At 38.0% G+C, this 19,556-nt stretch overlaps 2 protein-coding genes across 8 annotated transcripts in view; one reads left to right on the top strand and one right to left on the bottom strand.

Annotated features, from left to right (window-relative positions):
• The window catches only part of nop2 (NOP2 nucleolar protein homolog (yeast)), a 34,887-nt gene extending 29,982 nt beyond the window's left edge, over positions 1-4,905 (top strand). Inside the window, exons 15-16 of the mRNA XM_039763704.1 lie at positions 1,027-1,157; positions 4,165-4,905. Of these exons, the coding sequence (XP_039619638.1) occupies positions 1,027-1,157; positions 4,165-4,478 (445 nt within the window). The 3' untranslated portion in view covers positions 4,479-4,905. The remainder of the gene's footprint in view (positions 1-1,026; positions 1,158-4,164) is intronic.
• Positions 4,906-4,943: 38 nt separating this feature from the next.
• ing4 (inhibitor of growth family, member 4) overlaps positions 4,944-19,556 on the bottom strand; it is a 52,019-nt gene continuing 37,406 nt past the window's right edge. For all 7 annotated transcript variants that reach the window (XM_039763696.1, XM_039763698.1, XM_039763697.1 and 4 more), the window contains 2 exons: positions 15,292-15,353; positions 4,944-6,131 (listed from right to left, as the gene is read on the bottom strand). In XM_039763696.1, coding sequence (XP_039619630.1) covers positions 6,092-6,131; positions 15,292-15,353 — 102 coding nt within the window. In that variant the 3' untranslated portion in view covers positions 4,944-6,091. The remainder of the gene's footprint in view (positions 6,132-15,291; positions 15,354-19,556) is intronic.

Raw genomic sequence — 19,556 nt, 5'->3', positions numbered from 1 at the left:
AGCAGCAATCCAAGCTGTGAGAAAACAGTAAAAAGGAGGCGTGGTCCATTTTCTGATGCAGCAAGACGAAAACAACTTCGTGATGCTACCGCCAAATACTCCAGAAAAATCCACAAGTTAATAGACACGCTGTCGCTAAATACTTGCAGAAAAATCCACAAGTTAATAGACATGCTGTCGCTAAATACTTGCAGGCAAATCCACAACTTTGTAGACACGCTGACGCTAAATATTCTCGGGCAAATCCACAAGTTAATACCGGCAATGCCTGTTAACCATCTTAGATTCACGAGTAGCGATTTGGGTAGTGAACACTTCGATGAATGAAACCTGTTATCTTTACAACGGTTGACAAACACGGAATGTAACTTGAACACAACACATCCTCCAAATACAAACCTGATTTAAGAAATAATATATCAAATCCTTGATGACAGCAACACTCATAACAGTGACAAAACAATTACATTGACAATCATGTTACGTTATTTTTAAAATGTTTCCTTTTCTTTCTCATAACTTCTTTAACACACTACTTCTCCACTGTGAAGCGCGAGTATTTTGCTAGTGTACTCATAAAATGTATATAGTGAATGTCCAGTTGGTGAAGGTATCAATATTTATAGAAAGTAAAGTGAAAAGAAAAAAACAGGATTTCTCTAGAGAGATATTGTGTGCTAAAGAAGCCAAGTTTGAATGCAGTTTGAAAAGATTTTTAAGAGCAAGAAAATGGTAACTTTGACTCCAGGAAATGAAAAAAGAAGAAATAAGTGGGTTAGATTCATTTGAATAGGGTTTAATAAGGTTTTGAGTATTATTATAAACAGAAACAAGAGCATGTCTTATTAATTACTCAAGATCTGTGGAAAAAAGGTTAGCAACTGAGTAACCAATAGAAAGGGTTTTAAGCCAATACGACACAGTGAAGAATGATGACTGGATTGAAAACAGGAAAGTCTGATCTCATGCAGAAAACAGGTAGTGACTGCCACATTATTATATTATTGGTTTTGTTTTTACCTGTAGGTTTAAAGAGCGACGTTTTCATCCATCACTTAAACTGACAAGACGCTTCTACCCCCACACTCATAACATGGATGGGTTTTTTGTTGCCAAATTAAAAAAATTTTCTAATACGATTCCAAAGGTGAACACAGGTAAGAACGTCGATGCTATTATTATGACTATTTTTCTTTATGTCAGGGGCTTAGTTATAAAACCTTTTCTCCCCCTCTCAGTGCATCTTTAGTGGTGTCATATATGGTCACCTTTGTGCGTGGGACTGGAAAAGGTTTGGGTATACAAATAATACAGCTTTGTTCAGAATAATAGCAGTGTGTTTAAAAAGAGTGAATAAAGCTCAAAATACTTATAATAATTTTTATTTCCATACATGCAAATGCTTTGGGAACACGCACATTCTATTCTAAATCAGAACATGAAGAAAAATGTATCAAATGTGTTATTCCTTTAAAGAAAGTGAAGAAAAGAGAATACTAGGCTTTCCACCAGGAAAGAAACAAAAACAGGCAAGTTATGAGGAATGTCCAAGGAGTAAAGATAGAAAAACAAGATTTCAGTGCCATTCTTGCAGTAAATACATATGCATGGAACATTTGGTCCCAACCTGCAATCAGTGCACCACAAGTTCCCAACAAACACAGGAATAGTAGAAATTTCCATGAAGTTGTGAACTGTGACCACTTTTGAAACGGACAATGAATATATATGGTATAGAGACATGAAACTTTTTTTATTCCCACCTGTAATTATTGAAAAGGAAATTTTAGACAGTGATTTTGTAAACCTGAAAAGCCAGAGAATGCTACATGACCTAGTAAAGATTGATTAAATTTCATTTAAAATATTTCTTACTATCATTTCTCCATAAATAACAGTGGGGTGCAATACATCCCAGCTGAGCACTTTATGAGAGTTCATGAAACCCAAGTAACGAAGGGTTAAAAAGGGGCCATAATTGACACCTTGTTTTTTCACAGAATGAATGACCTCACTAATTGAACTCCACACTGCTACTATTTTGAACACGCCATTTTAATTAATGGTTCAATTACACAGAATCAGCAGCATGCATGTCACGACTGTTGGGTTTGTTGGATTTCTATTACTCTACTACACCTACTAGTAAATTATTTGCCATGTAGAAATATAATTTCTACCAAAAACAGTGATTGATCAGGTTAGTGATGTCAGACTGCTATTATTTTAAACACAATTGTATGATATGCCTTTTGACTTAACTGGATCACAAATAAAAATATGTATCTACATTTTAATAAACACATGCAGTGGTAGTGCTGCTGCCTCGCAGTGAGGAAAACTGGGTTTGCTTCCTGGGTCCTCCCTGTGTGGAGTTTGCATGTTCTCCCCGTGTCTGTGTGGGTTTCCTTCCACAGTCCAAAGACATGCAGGTTAGGTGCATTGGCGATCCTAAATTGTCCCTAGTGTGTGTGTGTGTGTGTTTTTGTGTCCTGCGGTGGGTTGGCGCCCTGCCCGGGATTTGTTCCTGGCTTGCACCCTGTGTTGGCTGGGATTGGCTCCAGCAGACCCCCGTGACCCTGTGTTAGGATATAGCATGTTGGACAATGGAGGACATAATAAAATATCTTGGGAAATATTTTGTCAATTTCAAATATTTTAAAACTCAAGAGCGATCTTGCATGTGTTACATCACTTAGTGAATTACAGTTGCTTTTAAATACTGACATACAGGTGAATGTCAAGTAACAAATTCTGTCCCTGCAGACATTTGGAACCCAATTTTGCAATGAAAATGTCCGGTGATGGAAAAATCTTGAGGGGATGTTTTATTACTTATTTTTGAGGAACTTCCTAAGAAAAACAGAGCAACAGTTTTACTCTGCTTTAAATCACAAATTTAAACTAAACTGAACCACTGGCATGTACAGTAACCTTATGCTTAAACATCTAGCAGCTTTTGATAATGGTGGTAAAAGAGGTACCTCTGGCAGGCACATTGAAAAGGGTACTAGTCGATCTTGAGAGCTCTGTGATTCAGAAACTCTGGTAAATATGCAACATGATTATGTGTTTTATGTCACATGATTTAAAACAGCAAAAACTCCATCTGGAACCCGCAGAGGTATGGAAGGAGAGGGGGAAGAAAACAAAGTGTCTTTTCAAAGCAGTGTAAAACTCACTATTTGAATGCACAAAAGTTCTTTATAACACTATTTCTGTGGGTATTCTTGTAATGTGAAGGCAGCTGAATATTACTGGAGTTGTGAAGTGGATTGGCTCAGCAACAGAGTGGAGCTATGGAAGTGTGCAGCTGGGCTCCTGGAGAATATCCACCACTAACCAGCAATTGTTACACACGTGCTGCATCTGCCAAGAGCTCACTTAAGAGTCGCTTCATGCTCCTAGCAGCTATACTTCATGACACGGCACAAGAGAGTGTAACTGCAAACCACATTTCTATGATCAAGAAGTTGACCATGATTAACTCAATTTCTGATAACGATCAAAATATTAGTGTTGCAAGCCACATCAGTGGTAAATCATTCTGACAGCAGAGCTGGGAGGTATACATGTGATGCTGGGAATTACAAACTGTGGGTTCTACTGTTCAGCTAAACAACTATCTGATGCTCTGCTGGATTTCCCGAGATGGAGCTTATTATGTAGTTGAGTTTGCTGTACAAAGGAGTACAATATAATTAAAAATGGTGATAAACTACATTCTGTACTTAGCTATGCCTCCGCATTAATGACAACTGCTACATATTTATCCATGTCAAAAATAGTTTGTTCCTTTTGCAAGTAAAAAACTCAAGTCTCTTGCTGGAATTTAATTGAAACTTGGATGATTTGAAAAATCCTGGGCCTTTATGCACACATTCATATCAGCTGAATTGCCGAAAGTTTAGACCCTGGTAAGCTTAGATACTCTGTTGTAGTAGTAGTAGTAGATCTGTCTTCTTAATAAACATCATCAATGCTTTGTAAGCCTCTCAGGAATTGCTGGCATTTTGGGAACTAGTTATTGGTGTTTGTATTTTACATCAAAAATTTTGGGTGATGTGACAAAACTATGCTATATTTTAGAAGTTGTGAGTTGTCGATACAGCGTGTCAAGTGGGAGTCGCCTGAAAATTGAATACTTTGTTTTATCTCTTCTAGAATCTGAGAACATCCCTGCTGAAGAGGAAAAGACGGACTTATCAGAAAAGGCTTCTTCTGTGACTTCTGGTGAAAACGTTAAAAAGGATAAAAATGCAGTCTCTACATCATCTGAAAATCAAAAGAAAAAGATCTCAGTAAAGGGAAAAAGTATGAAGAATACAGCCAGAGTCAAAGACATAAAAAGTGTATCAGCAAAGAGAAAAGAGACAAAGGAAAAGCCTAAGAAAGGGAAATTGGTTAAAAACAAGTTAAAGAAATTTAAGATGCAGAAAGCCCGGAGTAAAGCACCTCAATCTGCTGGCACAGTTTAAGTACATTTAAAATAAAAAAGGGAGCCAATCCTCATCTCTCTTCTCATTTAATGGACTCTATCTTGAATATTTTTTGTTGTCTGACAAGCTAGTAATATAAAGCTGAAATCAGGATGGTTGATCCACTTAACTACCCAAACTAGCTTGTTATAACAGCCAGACCAGCAATACGGAAATCATACTGAAAATTGTCAAAAAATGTTTTATCATCAATTAATCTGAATGTTCTTTCTTTTATTAGTATAAGAATATAATCTAATAAGATATAACAGCTGAGATGGATGAGAATATTTCGTATCATGTGGCTGTTGCTTGGTTCTATAAAAAGTATTGCTGAAAATTATTACTGTTTGAACAAAATGTTTTGGAAAAAAATGTTTTAAATGTTCTTGTATTACCTGCAGAGTGGTAAAACATTTTATATAAAGATAACCTTTAATTTTAAAACATGTTCTAAACAGAATCTTAGTATTTTTACTGTTTTATTAGTTTATTTTTACAAAAGTGTGTTAGCATTGTACATTGTTTAAAAAGACAGTAAACTGAAATGTTTAAGCACCAACTGAGTCAAATAAGAATACACATAAAAAAAAGAATATTCCAAATAATACTTGCACATAAATTGGATGCACCTTACAGTGTTTGAGTAAAATGGAGTTGACTCCAGAAACCCTTTGGTTCCAGGGCAGGGCTTGCTGTAGCCTCGAGCTGAATTACATCCACACCATATAAAAAGTTTATGTAGAGTCAACATGATATCAGGTAAACTGTTCTAACTAACAAGGATACCAGAACCATTTTCTCACAAAATATACAGTTTACCTTTGTCTTCTCTCCCTCTAAATTCATTATTCTACTGCTGGTGAATGGATAAATGTGCCCAAATCATGCATTAGGCCATTTTTAGTAAAATATTTTGTTACAGTATAGCTTGTAATAATTCGAGGACATCAATATAATTGTGGGGTTATTAGGAGTCTGATTGACGGTAAGCTGCACATAAGATAAGACAGTTTAGAATTAATGCTGTACAAAAGGGGCAACAACCCCCCAAAGCCACTGTCTTGAAACAGAACTCAAAAGGGCTTGCAGCGCGCAGTGTGCAACTCCAAAATCCCCAAGACTGCTAACAATATAGGGGAACAGCTGACATTTAATACTACTTAATGCTTCCCACTGAGATGAAAATGCAGCATCGCTTGATAAAAATTAAGTCAGGAAGTACTGTATCTTATTGTCAATAAAGAAAAATCGATAAACACCATTTAAGAAAATTCTTTTTACCTCTGTGCCAAAGGTTGGATTTCTTCCTGAACCCGGAGAGGTTCAGATTTTACTTTCAGCACATTGTAACTCCAGCCTCTAGCTCAGGTTGAATGTTTAGTGCTTTAGTAGGACACTTTATGCTACTTCAGTCTAAATCAGGAAAACCTAATAATGATGTGTAGAAAATAAGCATCATTACTTGGCCAGAAGCCTAAACAGTCAAACAGTTAGGGGCCCATGCTTCAATTCCTAAGCCAGTTACAAAATGTGTGGCTCATTCTTTAGTACGATTATCACAGTACATAGTGATGAATAACCCATGCGTTGAATGTAGACCCCCTGTTGGTCTATTTCTTCTTGCGTTCCTGTGAACACCGGGGACAATACCTAAAAAAAATATGAGAAAGAAGAATTCAATGTTTAGGAGTAAAATACCAAATAGGCCTACATATACATATCCAGATAATTACAAAGCAGAAACATGATGCATACAGTATATATCTGGGCCATTATTTCTAGTAGATCCAGCACACAGCAAGAGGTATTTACAAAGATTGTATTCCCAATTTATGAGCCGGTCTGGTATGGGTTTTAAGAAAAAGCATCAGCTAGGTGCTCCATACTAAAATATGATAAAGATCTATTGATTTTCTTTGCTAACAAGTTATGCCAGTGCACAAGCAAATATTTCTGTCCTTTATATTTACAACAGTTACAATACAAGTATCAGTAACTGGACATCTACCCAACTTGTATGGCTGTTTTTTTATGGCCCATGTCAGTATATGTGTTGTGTTCATAAGTATTACTTTTTAATGTTTTGAAATCACTTCAGTTCTTTTTTTCCTGAAATTCAAAAAGAGAATACATAACCATCTGCTGGTTTAACAGAATTGCTAAGTGGTGATTATAATAGACAGCTCCAAGCTGAACACAAATATAATTCTGAATAGACTGAGTTAGTCAGGAATTTAAAGAAACATGAAATAAACCTTTCTTGAATTTATTTAGCATGTTTAGAGTCAGATTAGGGGTGATTGGAATGATCTGCCCTTTACAGTGTTAAGCTTGAAAAACACCCTTGGGACAGCATTTTGCTGCCATCTCATTGACCAAAGAACATTATGATGCAAAAAATGATTAATATTTCTAAGTGTGTTGTCATTTTATGTTAACTCTAAATTAAATCATCGATATTCATGAGTGGGGCTGGGCTTTCAACAAAAATGCCATAAAGCTAAGTTTAGGATAAACTAAAACTAAACCATCGATCGAATCGAGTGATAGTGATGATAATGTGAACTGGTCATCAGACTTCGACACAAAAAGTAAAACTGAAGCATGTTCTGTTGATTCAGTCCTTCCAAGTTCAAGTGATGTTCATGTTTGGTGTCAGCTTCATACTACTTATGACAATCCTGCATCTGCTCCTTGCCCATTTTACGGGTATCCCTAGTCTAAAGGTTCATGATGATCATGAATATCTGGACTATTTATAACTTGTCAATGATAGTCTGGTGCACAAAATAGTTGTTGAAATGATCTGCTATACTGAGCAATTTTAGAACAGCCATAGCAAAGCATTTGCCTGTCACAATTGTTGGCAGCATGTCACTGTAGATGACATGTGGGTGCTTTTCAGTCTCTTGACACTGCAGGGCATAGTGGGTTTTATTTCAAAGGAAAACTGATGCAGTGTACGATCGAAACAACATGATATGCCAGGTGAAAAATCATAAAACAGGAAATTACAATAAAATGGTATTTAAATAGGAATTTATAAAAGGTATATTTTTTTTAATCAGCAGGCCATCATCCTTAAGATATGTCCAAAAGTGTTCAGGAATCAAAAAAATTGCTGTTCAGTGAAATCTGCTCCTACAGAAAGTAAATGCTTTGTCTCCATATTTATTTGGTCTGTTCTAAAATGACTGTGTCAGTGTTTGCTAAGTAGGATGTAGTGATTTTGGTCACACTTTTGTCACAAGAAAGCCCAGAAAATGCACTGACAGATGACTATTTTATGAGACAAGTTTTCTAGATTAATATCACTTGTACAGAAATGGAATTAAATTAAACAAATCCTACAAATAGATTATTGAAGAACATTCCAGCTGCAGGGAGATCTACTATCATTAAGGCTGCCATGCTTTAAGGTTAAAACAGGTTAACAGAAACAATTTTGTTATGCCAATGTGTGGGAATCAGTCCTTTGTATTATAATGGTGATATCACTGTTCATAAATGGGAAACAAAACAATTTTACTGGCTATCAACACAACCCTAGTTATGGGTATGACCTGTTAAATGTTTAAAGTAATTCAAAATATATATTGCTAACAGGTTTAGGTTGAATATGTAACAGTTGCCATGTGTATTTTGTGGTCTGTAGTTCTGGTAATACTACATAAGAGACCATTTAGTTAATAGAAGCCATCGGACTGCACGTAAAGGGGAACTGATTTCTGGGTCAAGTTAAAACAAAAGAGTGAGGGGCTATACAGGAAGCACAAGGGATAAAGGCAGCAAAAAGTGCCAGAGGGAAGGTTAGTAAAGACCGCTTGTATTTGCAGTAACAACATCACATGCAGTATATTATCAGGTTCATTTCTACAGAAGAAAAAAGAATAGCTGAGTCTTTTTCTTTTGGGGTGAATCAGGGAGAGGGCCTGGCTGGGCCTGACAGAAGAGAAGATGGATGATTGTTTCCATGGATCTAAAGTATGGCTCTGCAAAAACCCCACTGAAAAACAGTAACATTAAAAATGCATTGTGTATGGACATTTAAAGAACTTTTTTCTCTAAACTCATTGTCTTACTGTGGTATACAAGGGGCTTGTTTATTATTTGCCTTATATGTCTGTGTGTGACAGGATGTACCACAGCACAGGGTTTTGTAAACAGTTGCTATTTTGGAGTTTTTTCTGTAATCTGTAACGAGTGGCTGGGGTCAGTACCCAGCCGGGACACCTGCAAGGACCGGAAGAGGGACTACGCCTCCTCCAGACCACAAGAGGGCTGCCGCCCTTGTTGGTATGGGGACCACAGGAACAGAGCATGGAAGCTCAACGTGCTGGCGTTAGTTCATCTGGAAGCACCTGGAGCACGTCCGGGTAAACATAAAAGGGGCCGTCTCCCTCCATTCGGCAGCTGGAGTCAGGTGGAAGAGGACAGAGTTCTGAGGAGAGGAGTGGAGGCGGTCAGAGAAAGAGAGGCGTTGTTGGAAGGCCTGGACTTAAGGGTGCTTGGTGCAGGGGCACTGGATTGTGTGCGCACTTGTAAATAGTAATCTATACTAATAAAAGGCAAAGCCCGCACTGACTGACTGACTGACTCACTCACTCATCACTAATTCTCCAACTTCCCGTGTAGGTAGAAGGCTGAAATTTGGCAGGCTCATTCCTTATAGCTTACTTACAAAAGTTGGGCAGGTTTCATTTCGAAATTCTACGCGTAATGGTCATAACTAGAAGCTATTTTTCTCCATTTACTGTAATGGAGTTGAGCTCGAAAGTCGTGGGGGGGGCGGAGCTTCGTGTGACATCATCACGCCTCCTACGTAATCACGCAGTACGTAGAAAACCAGGAAGACCTCCAAAAACCGCTGACGAAAACATACATTATATAATTAAGAAGGCAGCAAAACAATTAGAAGCGAGCGAGTGATATATAAAACCATATTCAGTGGCTCACGTGAACTGACGCAGTGCGCAGACAAAAGCAACAGTTCCAAAGAGTGCTGAACAAAAACCAAATTACACTGCTACGCTCAAATAGACAAACCACACGCCGTGGTGCAATAGTAGAGGCTTCGCCTCTAGCGCCGGCTTCTGGGGTTCGATTCCCGAGAGGAGATGCACTGAGAATGGATGCGCGTTTCCCGATACATTTTAGCCTCGCATCCCCTTGGTTTGAGACTTATAAAAAAATATGCGGTTAACGCAGAAAGACAGATCACCAATTGAAGCTTTATGAATAATGGATATTTTATTCGTGATCAATGATTGTTTTGGTAAAAAAATACTCAGTGTATTCATTAGATGAACGGTAAAAAAGTAAGAGCGAGGGGAGGATGACTTATTGAGGCACGCAGGCAAAACCACAATAGCACGCTGGCTCGATGTACTGTAGTGCGTCAACTCGATCTGAATTGCGCGATCACCTTTGAAAAAATATATCTTTTCAAGTTCTATTTAGTTCATATGTGTCAAACTCAAGGCCCGCAGGCCACATCCGGCCCGGCGTGTAATTATATCCGCGCGAGATCATTTTATATATTATTGTTATTAATGGCCCAGGGATATGAAGCGCTGGTATCACAATAAACTACAGATCCCATAATGCAGCGCTTCAGCTGCCTTGCCGAACACTTACCGCGTTAATCAAGTCTAGCTTATGATGCTGCAATTTATTGCGAAGCTAGCCCACACGATGCCGAAGAGAAAAGTTGATTCTGTAAATAGAGCCTTTAAAAACCGATGGGAGGCTGAGTATATGTTTACTGAACCCGTGTGTCTCATTTGTGGAGCTAACATGGCTGTAATTACAGAATTTAATCTAAGACGGCACTATGAGACAAAACATTAAGATAACCTGAAAGACCTGAATGCAATGCACAAGATACAGAAAGCAGAAGAGTTAAAGAAGAATCTGACACTTCAGCAGACGATTTTACCCGTGCAAAATCACAAAGTGACTTCAAGTGAAGCTACTTTTATGGGAGACACAAATGCACCAGTGCAACTTGCCCCACTTTCCCTGTTGCCAAGTAATGTTGAAACAAGTCGGCACTATGGTGTTCCCAAATACGCACTTTGCTGATAAACTGAGCGCACAGCGCACTGAGTTCGCACGGCGCTTTGGTGACTTTGAAGAACAAAAAAAGAATTTTGAGTTGTTTTGCAACCTATTTGCTGTTGATGTGGAAACTGCACCTCTGCGGATTCAGATGGAGGTGATTGAGCTGCAGTGTAATGGCACACTGAAGGCAAAGTACGATACTGCACGGCCCGCACAGTTTATTCACTCCATTCCTGCAAAAATGCTCCAGCTCCGTCTACATGCGGCTCGAACCTTGTGCATGTTTGGTAACACATATCTGTGTGGGAAGCTCTTCTCAGTCATGAAGACTAACAGAACAGCACACAGGAGTCGCCTCACTGATGAGCACCTGCAGTCCATCCTGAGAATCTCCACAACACAGAACCTCACACCAAACATAAACGAACTTGTTGCCAAAAAAAGATGCCACGCGTCCAGCTCTGATAAAATGACATAAGAGCAAAGACAACTGAATGATTTGATTTGTTATTGCTGAAAGGAACACATTTTATTTATATTTCCGGGTTTTGTTATGCAGCATGTTCATATTTGAATTTCTATAATTTTGACAGGATATAATTTTATGGACAGCAAAAATCTTTTGGGATATTTAAAATTTAAGTTTATTTTTTATATAAAATTACATAAGAGTAAAGAAATTTGAATGTTTGTTCTTTTAACGTTTACTTTATTTCTAACTTGTATAATTTAGACAGGATATATTTTTATGGTGAGCAAAATATTATAAGTTATTTAAGGTTTTATTTACCAAAGTTTTTATTTTTTTCAAACATCAATGTTATCCCCTTCAAAGTAGTTCCCTTGGGCAGCTACACACCGATGGAGACATTGTTCCCACTGTTGGAAGTCTTCAACCGGTATGGTCTTCAGCATGTCCGTTACACTCTTTTGGATGTTTTCTAAAGTCCCGAAATGACGTCCTTTGAGGACATTTTTCAGTTTAGGAAAAAGGACAAAGTCACACGGACTGAGGTCAGGTGAATAAGGGGGCTGGGGAACCACAGGAATGCGTTTTTTCGATTGTCCTTCTGCTCAATTGTGAGGTTTTTCGGCACCATTTTGGCACAGACCTTTCGCATGTGCAAATATTCAGTCAAAATTTGATGAACGGTAAATCTGTTCAAATTTAATTGTTCACTCAACATTCTTAATGTTAAACGACAGTCTGATCTCACAAGAGTGTTCACACATTCGATGCTTTCATTGGTTTTCGAAGTTGAAGGCCTCCCTGAAAAACTTGAGCTCGGGATAAAGAATGTTCCCCATAGGCCTGTTTTAACTTTTCAAACGTCACACTTGCCGATTGTCCAAGCTTAACACAAAATTTAATGGCACAACGTTGCTCCAAATTCTGCTGTTCCATTTTGCGGGGCGCACAACCAAAAACACAACTTCACTAATAGCAGTCACAAAAATCACGTAGTTAACGGAAGGCGTTGAAACTTGCACTGAGCTATGGAAGGGTACTGATACACGTGCTCTATCAATGACAACAGCGCAGCATTGCCAGATCGCTTGCAGTGTTGCCAGTCTCATTACTTTTCTGCCACACCTCGTATATATGTTTATATATATGTGGATGTATGTGTATATATGTATGTGTATATGTATGTATATGTATATATATATATGTATATATATATATATATATGTATATGCCAGCAACACTCACGACAATGACAAAACAATTCCATTAACAATCAAGTTACATTATTTTAAAAATTTTTCCTTTTCTTTTTCATAACTTCTTTAACACAGTACTTCTCCGCTGCGAAGCGTGGGTATTCTGCTAGTCCTTATATATAATTTGATACTATCTGTATGTATGGTGTTCGGGTCAATACCCTGTATGTATGGTGTTCGCGTCAATACAAGTTAGAACCATGCAATGGGACTCTGCCTCTGTAGTTAGAACATAACGTGGCAAACGAGTACGCGGTATTGCATGATTGGCTAAGAATGTTCGAATGCTTCAGTGACGCTGCTGGACGGCCGAGTATAGTAAGTCGGTTTTGGTTCGAGCAGATAACCGTATGTTCGGTTGGCTTTTGGAATGTTGGTTTGGTGGGGCGTACTTTCCAGGACTAACATCGTCGACTGACTTAAACCCTTTGACAACTCCGGAACCGTAAGTAATTTAGAATGTATCGCCATTTGCTTGATACGTCGAAATCTATCTTTGGGCAGTTGGGTTTTGGCATCTGTCCTTCTGACATCTATTGGCAAACTGAATAATGATGGCTGGGTATTAACAATGGTCATTGTTTAAATTTTAGCCGATCTCAGATCTAAAATGACCACACCAACATAATTATTACTCCGACTCTGATTAGAGTTGTAAAATATGGTTTGTTTTGAAAATTTGTTTGCTGAAAAAAATCAAATGAGGTGCGCTGATGAGCTGAATTCACGTCTCACAGCCCCTTTTAAACAGGAAGCTCTTCATTACATCGGCCGAAAAGGTCTATTTTAAGCACAAATCAGTGCCATTATAACAAAATCATTTCAAGTACTTAAAAAAACAATTCTTTTTTTTTTTATTTATTTATTAATTTTATTACAATCAATACATAGCAATCAAGTTTTTACAAAAAAAAAAAAAAAAGAATTATGCTAAGAACAGATTGATCCCACCCTTGAGAGAGAGAGCAAGCCAAACGTGTAAAATTTAAGGCTTTTAAAATACCTAAATCAACAAATTCTCTGTGCTTTATAAAATCATTTCAAAATATTACTGATTAGATCCTGCCATGTTTTGAAAGAAGTCTGCACAGATCCTCTAACTGAGTATTTGATTTTTTCCAATTTTAAATAATATAACACATCAGTTTCCCACTGACTTAAAAGAGGAGAGTTTGGGTTCTTCCAGTTTATCAGAATAAGTCTGCGTGCCAACAGTGTAGTGAATGCAATCACAGTTTGTTTGTCTTTCTCCACTTTAAGACCCTCTGGAAGAGCCCCAAACACAGCTGTTAATGGGTTAGGAGGGATTGTGAGTCCAAGACTGTCTGAGAGGTAATTAAAAATTTTTGTCCAGAATAATGTTAATTTGGAACAGGCCCAGAACATGTGACCTAGTGAGGCTGGGGCTTGGTTGCAACGTTCGCAGGTTGGATCATGCCCTGGAAACATTTTGAGAGTTTTAGTGAGACAGATGTGCTCGATATATAATTTTGAGTTGTATAATTGTATGCTTTGCGCATATGGAGCTTGAGTGAATTCTCTGCATTGCTACTTTCCACTTCTTTTCTGATATATTAATTGAGAGGTCATTTTCCCAGTGTCCTCTTGGATCTTTGAAAGGAAGGGATTGTAAAAGGATTTTATATATTGTAGAGATGGAGTCTAACTCCTTGAAATTGAGCAATAATTTTTCCAGCGTGGATGAGGGTGCAAGATGAGGAAAATCTGGAAGGTTCTGTTTAACAAAGTTCCTGATTTGAAGATAGTGAAAGAAATTTGTAGCTGGAATGTTAAATTTGGAACGTAATTGTTCATAGGATGCAAAGACGTTGTCTATATAAAGATCTCTAAGCAAGTTAATTCCAAATTTTTTCCAGATATTAAAAACTGCATATGTTTGTGAGGGTTGAAAGAGGTGGTTCTTTTGCAGGGGTGCCACAGAAAGAAGCTTCTCCGTCTTAAAATGCTTTCTACATTGGTTCCAGATTCTAAGTGAGTGGAGCACAATTGGGTTATTTGTATATTGCTGATAGCGTGTGTTTATTGGAGCGCAGAGCAGGGAATACAAAGAAGTACTGCAGGATTTTACTTCTATTGCGGTCCATGCCTGTGTATGTTCTTCTATTTGTGTCCAGGTTCTTATCGACTGTATATTTGCCGCCCAGTAATAAAACTGGAAGTTAGGTAGAGCCATGCCGACTTCTACCTTTTGTCTTTGTAGGGTCGCTCGTTTGATGCGTGGATGTTTAGAATTCCAAAAAAAAACAATTCTTTGCAGAGAAAGTATGGATTTCACAAATGTAGAATGTGTAGCCCAATTCAATCGGGCTCCCAGTCGCTAAGTATAATAAATATGTGTGTGGTTTGAAACCATTAGTGTCTCCTTGTCTGTGTTCCGGCTGTGCTCCACAACTCACAATATATATATACTTTTTATTTACTGCTGTTGGTATGTTCTATATTTGTGTTGTTGCTAGTAGGAAACTATGGTTAGGCGTTTTTGGATCAGTTATTCAGTTTTGCTTTTTGATTCCACCCTGGTGAATGGTAACATATATATGTTTGTGTCATCATAGGGATGGAAAAGTTTCTCTTTTTCAGGAGAAAATAATTTGAAGGTTGACTCTATAAACAGAGAAGAGTAACAGATGCAGTAACAAAAAGCAATACATAAAAAATATGGTATACATTGTTAGAATATGACAATTTCCTCAACATGTACATTACTATGCATACTACACTCAGGAGGAACACAACAATTTATTCATCAGGATTTAACCTCACCTTAAATACTTTGTTCTGTAGAGTAAGTCCCTGCCTTCCTGCATATGTTGTATTAAGTTCACTAATGATGGCTGGTTGTTCAGCTTTAATAATTCTGTTCCGCTACCCACACAATTTGAACCTCAACCTGGGTAAAACTATAAAATGGTTGTTATCTTATTTTGTCTATTGACGTATGTGTGTGTGAGTATATACTAAGTTTTGACAACAGGTTAATAAAATTACAAGCATCACTCACCATTTGCCTCGTGGTTTAGTGGTTAATCCAACACAAGCAAAGTGGAACCATTCAATGGAGCACTGGAGATGGAAAAGAAAACAGAAACAGAAAATGCTTTTAATGATACTCTTGTTTCATTTGGTAAGGAAGCTAATGTCTGAATATACTGTGAAAGTACTACAATGAAACCAACAGTGCCCCCTACTAATATTGGCACACTTGGTAAATTAAGGCAAAATGGACTGTGAAAAAAAAAATTATTGTTATGCTTTTGATATTAACTTTTAAGTGAAGGAATATAAATAAAAGGAAAAATACATTCTGATAAAGGCTATTATAAATAACACTTTCATCAAATCAATGTGTGTCACATTAATGCTTAATAAGGTTGGTGAACACAAGGCAAGGGATATAAGACAAATTCTTTTGAGGTCCACACTTTCCTCTTCAGCTTATCCTACAGTGGTTTAAGTATGGGTCTGCTCCATGCTCCCTTATCGCTTCTTGGAGCCTCTTGAACCAAAAACCATCGATATTCCTGAACTGAGATGAGCTGGACAAATGAGGACACTTGCATACAGCAAGAGGTTGTTGCTAAAAGTGATTTTATTAAAATCAGAAAAAGTAGTGTTTTACAAAAATGCACTGCAACAAATGATCTTGACTAAATAGTCAATAAATAAATAATCCAATAAAAGCAAAGTGAATGTGAAGGTTAAAAAATCCAACTAAACAAAGCCAGTAAAATAAGATTAAAATTCAGTGAGAGTGGTTTGGGTAATTATATGTCAAATCACCACACTTTTGGACCAAATCATCACAGATTTTAACAAAATGGCATGCTGATTTGGTCATATGAGTACATTTATGGTTTGACTGGCTATATCTCCCTAAATATAAGTTGCACAGAAATGGTTCTCATATCATTTTAAAGCTCTTTTCTAGCTCTATATTTTACATGAATACTATGAATACTATGTTATCCCCAAGATGCAACATTACCATATTATAACATAGTAAGTCATACCCACCCTTAAGTTGAAACTTTGTTAGCTTAACATCTCCCTTAATACTGATCCAAGACACCCTGTCCCATGGGTTACTCAGATGACCAAATCAGTATGCCAAGTTTTGTTGAAATCTGTGATGATAAGGACCAAAAGTGTGATGTCCTGATATGGAATTACCCCCTGCTAAAACCAACATTTCCTCTGCTTACCCCGCACAGCATCTTGTAGCAGAGAACATGCCCAACCAACAGGTGCAGCCAACCCTAAATTCTTGGCTCAGGTCCCCTTTGCCAGGCTTTCGGCAGCCATGGGGCATCATGCCAAGCCACACGGACATCTTCCACTGCCAGTTATTTGACATATGTGAGAAACACCACATAACGGGCCATTCCCACTCCCCAGCATTGCTTAATAGTAGTGCTCCTTCTTCAGCTCCGGGCTCCTCTCACTGAGGCACACTCCTGACCACCTGCCTCCATTGCTCTCTTCATGTGCTTTACCAATCCTGTCTCTCACCTTCCCTTGTGTCAAACTCCTCTCGGTTCTTACTTCTTTCTTTTGTTCTCTCTCCCATCCCTCTACCATGCAGGCTCGTTTATACCGCCTGATCAGGTTCAGATGTGACCATCTGCCCACTCTGAGCTGTGAATGAAGCACTCGAATGATCTGCTTGCATTTGCACTTGAGTGGTTTGAGATCAACCAAGCACCGCAATTAACACCGAAATGGCGCTGACATGCGCACAACCACGTCCATTCTGAGCCTGGACACTCTTGGGACATGATTTATTTATTTAAAAACCTGCACTGTGCCACGAACCTGTGGCCATAGTGAAACCTTGATTTGGTGGACACTGAACGATTTTTATGTTGCCCTAGAGGTGGCCTTTAGATAATTTTCCTATTGAAAGATCTTACCAGAGCTCAATTTAAGCTTCCTGGCAGAGGCAGTCAGCTTTTGATTAAATTATCTGCATGATAATTGAGGGACTGATGGATACTATGTATCCTAACAAGTTGTCCCTGACATTTACCAGAAAAACTGCCCCACAACATCGATGGTCTACCACCTTTGGTATTTGTTGCTTAAAAGCTCTATTTTTGTCTCATTTGACCACATAATCCCATTTAAGTTCCAGTAACATCTGACAAATGGCAGTTGCATGAGTTTGTTTTTCTGATATCTACAGTAGATAGACTACAGAGTCAGTAGCATGTCAGTAGCAAACATTTCTTAAAGTTGTACACTCTGTAAATGTAAGTCATACTGAATGGACATTCTTCTTTACTACAAGTATGTTGGGTGGGTAAGCTACAGTTGTGTTTGAAAGTTTGTGAACCCTTTAGAATTTTCCATATTTCTGAATACATATGACCTAAAACAAACATCAGCAGATTTTCACTCAAGTCCTAAAAGTAGATAAAGAGAAACCAGTTAAATAAATGAGACAAAAATATTATACTTGGTCATCTATTTATTAAGGAAAATGATCGAATATTACATATTTGTGAGTGGCAAATGTATGTGAACCTTTGCTTTCAGTATCTAGTGTGACCCCCCTTTTGCAGCAATAACTGCAACTAAACGTTTTCAGTAACTTTTGATCATTCCTGCACACCGGCTTGGAGGAATTTTAACCCACTCCTCCGTACAGAACAGCTTCAACTCTGGGATGTTGGTGGGTTTCCTCACATTAACTGCTCACTTCAGGTCCTTCCACAACATTTCGAATGGATTAAGGTCAGGACTTTGACTTGGCCATTTCAAAACATTAAATCTATTCTTCTTTAACCATTCTTTGGTAGAACGACTTGTGTGCTTAGGGTCGTTGTCTTACTGTATGACCCCCCTTTCTCTAGAGATTCAGTTCATGGACAGATGTCTTGACATTTTCCTTTAGAATTCTCTGATATAATTCAGAATTCATTGTTCCATCAATGAAGGCAAGCCATCCTGGCCCAGATGCAACAAAACAGGCCCAAACCATGTAACTACCAACATGTTTCACACATGGCATAAGGTTCTTATGGTGGAATGCAGTGTTTCCCTTTCTCCAAACATAACGCTTTTCATTTAACACTAGAATTACCAGAGCCTACGAAAAAACTCGTAAATCCATCCCAACCTAAATCGCTTCTTAAATCCCTTCACACCTCTCCGCCAGCGTCCTTTGTCCTCTAAATGTGCTGATAAAGAGAAGGTAGAAGCAGCCGGCTATTCCATCCCCCCACCAATTTAGAACGTGCACAAACTTCTCTCAGCTCATGCCTTGATTGAGTATCTGGGAGTGAAGTGAAGTTTTAGAGTGGAAATAATAGATCGTTATTTGGAACACACGCATTTCATGTCTGTTCCGTTTCTACAGTAATCTGTGTAAACACATTGTTAAAACAGAAACTTTTTTATATTCCAGTAGTAGATGACAAAATGTAGGCATAAATTATATAATGTATGAAGCCTGAAATCCAGATATCAAAGAAACATTTTCACAAAAGGTACAAATATAACACAACAGTTGCACTTTTATTCAAAAATATAACTGCAGAAACAAAAAGCCGCCTTAACATGCGACATTGACACCCGTTTATTATGATTGCCTCCGTGGCGCAATAGATTCAGATGCCGACTGGGAACCAAAAGGTCGCGAGTTTGAACCTGCACTACTCCGTTTTGAGAAGTAAACTGCTCTTAGTCTTACTATTTTAGAATAAAAGCATACATTGATTTCAGTCTGTAACAGCCGGTGTAATTTATGATCCTTTTTTTTTTTTTATTCACTTTTCATTCTCTCAGTTGCGTTCAGAATCAATCCATACAACCCCATCTGACACGGTTGTTTTCGCATAAAGACGCGCTATAGCTCTGCAGTGTACTTGTGACTGCATTCTCGTACCAATGTTTGCGAAATTAAGTGTCTGCGTGCACTTTTCGTGGCATTACAAGTGTATTTATTGAGCATGCCCGTTTGAGCATGCTCAATCACAGTAACATATGTTGGTGTAAAAGTATAACAAAACAAGTGCACTTTTATTCAGGACTACCTGTATAACCGAAGAAAAAAGAAAGCAAGTTACAGTAGGCGATTGATACGACAGCTTGCATGGTGCAATGCTAAGAAGTGCTGATTTCCATTACGTGCTATATAAAAGCATCACATTCAAATATTAACAGTTCCCACACACCCAAGCACCGTCCTTCCTATATTTACGACACGTGTGCTTGTTGCAGTGTACACACCTCTCTGTGCTATTGTTTCCTATTACACTGAATGAG

This window comes from Polypterus senegalus, chromosome 9, assembly GCF_016835505.1.
Source record: "Polypterus senegalus isolate Bchr_013 chromosome 9, ASM1683550v1, whole genome shotgun sequence".
In the NCBI taxonomy this organism is placed as follows: domain Eukaryota; kingdom Metazoa; phylum Chordata; class Cladistia; order Polypteriformes; family Polypteridae; genus Polypterus; species Polypterus senegalus.
This window is presented reverse-complemented; position numbering and strand designations above follow the sequence as displayed.